Source organism: Peromyscus leucopus, chromosome 14, assembly GCF_004664715.2.
Source record: "Peromyscus leucopus breed LL Stock chromosome 14, UCI_PerLeu_2.1, whole genome shotgun sequence".
Classification (NCBI taxonomy): Eukaryota; Metazoa; Chordata; class Mammalia; order Rodentia; family Cricetidae; genus Peromyscus; species Peromyscus leucopus.
In genome coordinates, this window is record NC_051075.1 from 75188048 (window position 1) to 75196256 (window position 8209).

The window sequence follows — 8209 nt, forward strand, 5'->3', positions numbered from 1 at the left end:
GTGTGTGGGAGCCCCAGGCCCTCAGAGCTGAAGGCTGTGGTGTGTGTGAGCCCCAGGCCCTCTGAGCCGAAGGCTGTGGTGTGTGGGAGCCCCAGGCCCTCAGAGCCGAAGGCTGTGGTGTGTGGGAGCCCCAGGCCCTCAGAGCCGAAGGCTGTGGTGTGTGGGAGCCCCAGGCCCTCAGAGCCGAAGGCTGTGGTGTGTGGGAGCCCCAGGCCCTCAGAGCCGAAGGCTGTGGTGTGTGGGAGCCCCAGGCCCTCAGAGCCAAAGGCTGCCCATTCATTCTGTCATCTCAGGTCTTGCAATGTCACTGTGCGCACACGGCGTGTTCATGAAGCAGCATGCAGCTCTCAGGCGCTCTGTCTACACATAGCTCTCCTCTAGAATGCTGGCCTAAAACTGCCAGCCTCCTGCGGCCTGCCTGGAGCCTGACCTCTGACTGTGCCATTTAGCATGGCTGCTGTGCTCTATCTGGGTCAACTTTAGTGTCTTTGTCCTGGAATTGACTGGGTGGAGAGCTAGGACACCCTCGGTCACCATGCCCTTCCTTGCCTTGCTTTTCTGTCCTTTTGGTCCACGATCCCACATGGCTTGTCCGAGCATCTGAAAACACACACTTTATACATTTCCTTTTGCCCAGTTTTCCGGTTATTTCCATCAAGAGAGTAAGTCCCTAGCTGTTACTGCTTCTGCTGTGACATTAGTAGAGGTGACCAGAGGAAGAGGTAAGGTGTGGGGTTCCTTGTGTATCTCTCACCCCCAAAGCTCAGCTCAGTGGTCAACCATGGATCCTCAGGCTCTGGGACAGCAGGCTGTGGGAGATCCTGGTGGTGGCACCTCAGTAGTGGGGACTCTAGGTGAGGAGGGGTTCACAGATGGGGGGACCTTTGAGAGGAGTAGGTCTTGGGTGGGCAGGGTGATGTCAGAGCCTGATTTATAAATTGAAGTGTGGGAGGGTGGGGCTGAGGTCTCTGGGTTGGGTGAGAGACTCTGACATCTCTCATGGTGCAAAATCAGCCACCCGTGGGGCTCCTGTCAGCTGAAAGCTTGGTGTGAGACCCCAGAGCAGAGCCCACAGAAGCTATATAGACCTGGTTATTATAGAGAAGTTCCCAACTCCTTCCCAGAGTTCCGGGACCAAACTTAGTCTCTAACTGGGCCCTGTGGACTCCACTGCCCACCCCACTTCACACATCACAGTTGGAATGTATCTTAGAACCCGGAGTCCTCTCCTTTCACCTGGCTGCAGATTGTCTGGTTCAAATCCTGTGTCCACCATAAACATCCCCGTGTTTTTTTGTTTTTTTTTTTTTTTTTTTTGGTTTTTCGAGACAGGGTTTCTCTGTGTAGCTTTGCGCCTTTCCTGGAGCTCACTTGGTAGCCCAGGCTGGCCTCGAACTCACAGAGATCCGCCTGGCTCTGCCTCCCGAGTGCTGGGATTAAAGGCGTGCGCCACCACCGCCCGGCTGTTGTTTTGTTTTTTAATGAGTCCTGGCTGGCCTCCAACTCACTCTGTGGCCAAGGGTGACCTTGCGCTGCTGATCTTCCTGCCTCCATCCCATGTGCTAACGTTACAGGTGTCCACCACCACGCCCATTTTCTGCAGTGCAGGCCGCTGCAGATCCCAGGCTCTGCTCACTAGGCAAGCATTCCACAAACTCAGCAGCATCCCGGGTCCCTTGTGCTAGTTTCAAATCTCCGTTTTTCCATCTGTGTGTAAGTTGAGCATAAAACAGCTTGTGCATCTGAGGGTTGATGGAGCAGGAAGTGAACTGCAGGATGTTAATGTGTCCTTGGCATTAATTGAGTGCTTGCTGTGTACCAGGCACCATTTTCAGCTCTTTCACTGCAGAGCTAACTTACTCCTCACTACAGCCTGGACCATGCAGGCACCTTTCACCGTCATCCTCCGACAGGGACCAACTCATCTAGGGTGGTGGCGTTAGCAAATATGGAACAGGTTGCTAAGCCCAACCCAAGCCATTTTCTACTGGGCTCCACTGCCTCAGAGGCTGTTGGGTAACATCATATTGATGTCACATAGCTCTTGAGAGGCAAGTTGGCCCTTCCAGAAAGTCCTTCTTCCTCTGAGGCTGGCTTGGGGCTGATGACAGAGAACATATCCCGAGGGTCTCTCCTGTGTCTCAAAGGCTTCACAACAGTCTGGGCCTCTTTCACACTGCTTTGGAAGGCATGGTGTAGGGTCCCATGCCCACTCCAGCTGTGTGGTCATAGGATGAGTCCAAGCATCTCTGGACCCCTTTCTATATCCCTCTACAATTGCTCTCGCTTAAAGACAGGCTTCCTGGTGTGTGACTGACAGTCCACTTGGTCATATGTAGGTTGTATTTCCTTTGGGGCTGGGGCTTGGCTGGTGTCAGCATGCTGCTGAGGGCATCCTCTCATTGATTGTGTTGTTTTGGGGGGATATTTAGAAGTTCCTGATGTCCACCAAGTACAACAAGGACTCCAAGATGTACCGAGCGATTCAGACTGTGTTTGGGGAGAGGTAAGGACTCTAGGCAGGAGGGCTCCACTGGGAGCTGTACCCATGATGGCTACCCTGTGCATGGTGGCCCCTGCTCTTGTCATTGGTATTTGATGCCTCTTCCCCCTCTGGGGGCAGATAGGGACATGGGAGTTTGTTGATGCTGGGCCACCCTGCTTATTTATTTATATTGATATATAAAAATGTCAACTTTGTCGGATGCACGTGATGTTTGGAAACACACACCACACTTCCTTTTTATTGTGCTAAATGCCCACCTCACCCACGTTGACACCTGTGAACTGGCTTCGCCCACCATGGGAGGCAGCCATCACCCGACAGGTCACCCATGCCCACTGAGCAGCCCTTCCCTTCCCACCTTCCTCCTGGCACCCAATTTCTGTCTTTTGCAGACTGTTTGGCCAGGGCTTGGTGTCTGAATGTGACTATGGGCGCTGGTACAAGCAGAGAAGAGTCATGGACTTGGCTTTCAGTCGCAGGTGAGCATGCCGGGGTGGGATGGGCCCTGCTTGGCCAGGGGTAGTGCTGACTGGAGGCCTCTTTGGTGGGGAGGCCTCATTCAGGGGCTTCACCCAGCTGAAGAGATATTTGGGGACATAAGAGACCAAAAGGGAGAGCTGAGAGAGGTCCCCATCTGGCTGACTTGGGAACAAGGGCTGTGTGACCTCAATAGCCAGAGGTGAGGACAAGGTGGAGTCCCTGCTATCCAAAACTGTCCCACCCAGACTCTGGGTTTCTTTTATTCATTTTTTTTTTAATAAAATTCTTGATGGTACTTTTTTTTTCAAAATAACTTTTATTGAGTTGTACATCACATTCCATATCCTTCACTCATTTGAAATGTATCATTCAACAAATTTTAGTCTTCATAGATTTGTGCCGCCATCACTCCTTAATTCCCGTCACCACTGTGTCTGGATTCTTGCCATTTCACACACGTGGATCAACACAGTGTGTGGCCCTTCATGTCTGGCTTCTCACTGAGAATGGTGTTGGTGACCTGGACTCATATTTAGTTCCTTTTTGCTGTTAAGTAATGTCCCACCACATAGCTGCTGTATGTTTATTCAGTTAGTAGGCATTGGCTTGCCTCCACTGTAGAGCTTTCATGAACGGTGCCACCAGGACACATGGACACAGGTTTTTGTGTGGAGACATGCCTTTGTTTCCCTTGGTCATAAATTCCATTTGTAGTCATGGGTTAGCATGCTGAGTGTGTGTCTAATATTCTGAGAGAGGTAATGTTTTACTCTGATATAATTTCAAATTTATAGAAAACGTCTTTTATTCATATTGGCTTGTTGTTAGAACCACAATTGAATATGTAATTTTGTTCTCTGTCTGTGTGTATACATGTTTATTGTGCTGGGTATGGTGGTACATTCCTGTAACTCCAGGACCTAGGAGGCTGAGACAGGAAGACTGCAAGTTCTAGGTTAGCCTGGGCTACATATTGAGACTCTGTCTCAAACAAACAAACTGCATTCCTATATATACATATATGAATTATTACCTACAGATACTTGCCTATAGGATCCATCCATCCATATATATGCAAGTCATTCATTCTATGTGTGTTTATAGGTTTATGTCATTTCCTTGGGTTTTTTGTTTGTTTGGTTTTGGTTTTGTTTGTTTGGTTTTGTTTTTCTGAGATAGGGTCTCGCTATGTAGCTCTGACTGTTTTGGAACTCATTATATAGACCAGGATGGCCTCAAACTCACAGATAATCTGCCTGCCCCTGCCTCCTGAGTGCCAGCTGGGCACACTGTCCTTCAGCCTGGGATTGTCTGTGATCTCCTCGTGATGAGGCTTGGGTCTGTCTTGTAGAAACAGTGACATTCCACTGTCCTCCAAGAATCATGTCCAGGGTGCATGCTGATGGTCTGCCCTGTAGATAGCCATGTTAACTTTGTTTAGGACTTAGAGTCAAGGGGTCACTCTAGATTCTAGAGTCTCAAGTGAATAATCTGTGGGCTCTGTGTGAACATTACCTCCTGAGCCAACCAAGCCTCTCCCATAACCTCCCTGCCTCCCATCTTCTTCCTTCAATACATCCACCTCACTGCCTGGGACAGATGTCAATAAAACTCAGACCTACCCCAACCCCCACTGCTTGGTAGCCTCTAGTGATTCACTGTCAATTGAAAGAAGGAGGTCAGCCCTTCACCCCTAGTTTGCCCCTGCCTTGCTAGCTTTTTGCTCCCACCCCATCCTGGAGCTACTGTGTTCTTGTTTACACCATCTCACTGTGCTTCCCCTAGGGGATTCCTGTTGCCTGTTTTGATACCCAGCTGAGGTATCCCTCCTCCCCAGGGCTGAGTGAGCTCTTACCCATACCATGGCTCCTTCCACACCCAGGCAGTACTGTTTCTCCCACCCATTGCTCTCATGAGATCATGAGTCCCAGAAATAGGAGAAATTCCTGTCCATAGCTTGTGTGCCCATACAGCTCAAGGTACCCTACAAGCTCTCCAAGAATGCCCATGAGAGATCTGAAGAATTGGCAGAGTCTGGACCTTACTGGAAGGCTGCCAAAGTAAGGATGGAAAGGAATAACAGTGGAGAGTGAGAGCAGGTTACACAAGCCAGCTGAGTGTTTTGGTCCCAGCCCCCAGTTGTGAGGGGAACTTTGATTCCAACCAGATGGTTCTAACCACAGAGTCATGACATCAGGATTGGACCAGTGGGATGACTCAGCCGGTAGAGATGCTTGCCACCAAGCTTAAGTTCAATCCCTGGACCCATTTGCCAGAAGAAGAGAACCAATTCCTGCAAGTTGCTTCTTCCACAATAAATTTTTAAAAAAGAAAGAAAGCTTCAGGACAGTCTTCATGACTCCTTGCAGCAAAGAGGACCCCATGACTGACTACTACTTTGTTTCATTCTGTGCTTTCCAAGGCACTTAAAAACATCTTGAGGGGCTGGGGAATGGCTTAGCAGGTAAAGTTCTTGCCATGAGAGCATGAAGAACAGAATTTGGGCCCCCCAATCTGGGTGGTGTAGAGGCCCACCTGTGATCTCAGTACCTGGGAGATGGTGGCAGGAAGTCCACAGAGCAAGCTAGCTAGCTGGACTAGCTCAAACAATGAGCTCTGGATTCAGTGAGAGACTCTGCATCCACACCCCATGCCAACCTCAGGACTTCACACACTCACACATATGTGCATGGGCACACCCACACATCCATATGCATGTGCACATATACTATGCATACACCCTCTGCCCCCTGAACAAAAAGGTCCGTTGTTCCAAGACACACAGCACCAAGGATGCCATCTTGGCCCTCCCAGGCGACAGTTTGGTGGCAGGATGTTCATTTACATTTCTGGGAGCTCTGACCGGAAGTTAAGGTGCTTCCTTAGAGAGGATGTTTCTGTGTAAACACCTACGTTATCAAGCTGTAGGGAAGAGACTGTGCAAGCATTGAAAGACTGAGTAAGTCCTAACTCACAATAAAGGAACTACAGGAACCACTGGCAGCCCAGTCTCCGCTGTTAGCCCCACAGAATGTCACCACATGCTTTCACCAAAACTGTGAGAGTACACATACACTTTCTACTTCCTAGACTTTACTTTTACTAGAAGAGCTTGGTCCAGTTTTTGTTTGTTTGTTTTTTCCCCCAGAAAAGACTAGAGTGCTGGGGCCAGCAAGATGGCTCAATGAGTAAGGCACTTGCCTGCCAAGCCTGGCAACTTGAGTCTGGTTCCTGGGATCCACTTGGTGGAAGGAGAGAACCAGTTCCCACAGGTTATCCTCTGACCTCCACATGTGCACCCATGTACGTGTATGCTGTGCACATGCAGACACACACACAGTCAACGAATAAATAGATGCTTAGAACAAAGGACCACAGGGCCGAGGCTGTACTGCAGCAACTTGTTCTGCTTACAGTGTTGGCCAGAAAGTCAGTGTTGGCCAGCCACACACTGCCGCATAGTTCACCAGACAGTGATGGCTGAAAGAAGGACAGCCACTCAGTGAATCCCTGCAGACCGTGTGCGCAGATGAAGAGAAATCAAGGCATTGGGAGCATGTATTGATGCTTGAGAGAGACTGTCCTGAGGACCATCTGGAGGCTGGGCCGGTATCCAGGTGCTGATGGAGGGAGACCTTGTAGGGACTTGTACACAGCAGTGGGTTGGAGTGCTGTTCTTTGCAGGAGGGTGCTGTTGCAGGCAGAAGTCAGCAGGGGGCAGAGTCTGCCCCCTCCCTTCCCTAGGGGTAGATTTTTTTTTATCTCTCTAAGAGCAACAGTTGCTTCTAGGATTTTGAGGTGGTCCAGGAGGGTGCTGAGAGGTGCTTCCAAGGAAGGCCGACTGTAGGATAAGATGCTCATCAGGCAGCAGCCAGGGAAGAGTCACAGCAAGCAGATGAGGCTCCAGAGCAGTTTCTTTCCTAGTTGAAAAAGCGCTCTTTTTGTTTCTCTTTCATACTTCCTTGCTACTGTTTAAAAAGCTTCCTATTTGGAAATAATTCCAAATTTCCAGATGAATTTCAAGATTAAGAATGCAGGACAAAGAGGGAGCTGGAGAGATGGCTCAGTGGTTAAGAGCACTTGCTGCTCTTGCAGAGGACCTGGTTATCTCCACAAGTGCATCCCTGTGCATGTGCGCACTCAAGTACCAGCACCCACATGATGGCTTGCAGCTGTATAACTCCAGTTTCCAGGGGATCCGATGCCCTTTCTGCCTCTACTGGCTCCTGGCATGTGTGTGGCACACTTACATACATGGTAAAACACTCATACACTTAAACATACATACATCTTAAGAGAACAGGACAAATTACTCACGTATACTTTTCTCAGATTACTACTAAACACTTTTAATTATAAACATCATTTTCTCGTGGTAAGAAGTGTGTAATGGAAGACGTGCCGTTTGCCTCCCTTCCTGCCTGTGTTGCTGTTTGTGAGTTTGGGGTGTATCCTTCAGGACACTCTTCTGAACTCGGCCTGGGGGATGTGCCAGGGCAGAGAGTGCAGTAGCTTTGGGAGCTGAGTTGCAGATGGCATCTGGGGTCTCGTTTCCACATAGACTTAGGTCCTGTGGCTGCTCAGGGACAGGAGTGAAGTGGGAAAACCAAGGCTTAAATGGTATCTTGGCACAGACAAGTAAGGGGAACAGATAGTGCAAGCAGAGGGCCAGAGGGGAGTCAGGGCGGCTGTGTCTGGGACTGTAGGGGACCCCAGAATTTCATCACTGTCGCATCCCTTTGAAGTCAGAGCGGGGCGTCACATTGGCAGAGGACCTGTGAGACCATTAAGACGGGGGGCAGAGGGACAGTGTCCATGCAGGGCTGGGTTCAGCTGCTCTAACCCCAGTCTCAGTCTGGGATTAGTTTGGGAGGCTGGCAGGGACAGGGTGCAGGGGACAGGGTGGCCAGCCAGGGGACTCCTGTACTGCTTTCCCAGCTCCTTGGTTAGCCTGATGGAGACATTCAATGAGAAGGCGGAGCAGCTGGTGGAAATTCTAGAGGCCAAGGCTGACGGGCAGACACCGGTGTCCATGCAGGACATGCTGACCTGTGCCACCATCGACATTCTGGCCAAGGTAATGGGTGGTGCTGGCCGGCGGGAGAAAGGCCGGGCACAGGGATTGAGGGTCCCTTCCCTCTTCTTCCTTCTGTAACTCAGCTGCTCCCCTTCTATGCTCTGCATAGCTTTTCAAACGTTTTATCTCCTTGGTTATTCAAGTGA

At 50.1% G+C, this 8209-nt stretch overlaps 1 protein-coding gene across 2 annotated transcripts in view; it reads left to right on the plus strand.

The window, feature by feature from the left end:
* Positions 1-8209, plus strand: part of LOC114701904 (cholesterol 24-hydroxylase) — a 29184-nt gene that overhangs the window by 9982 nt on the left and 10993 nt on the right. For both annotated transcript variants that reach the window (XM_028882102.1, XM_028882103.1), the window contains exons 4-6: positions 2433-2506; positions 2899-2985; positions 7925-8063. In XM_028882102.1, coding sequence (XP_028737935.1) covers positions 2433-2506; positions 2899-2985; positions 7925-8063 — 300 coding nt within the window. The remainder of the gene's footprint in view (positions 1-2432; positions 2507-2898; positions 2986-7924; positions 8064-8209) is intronic.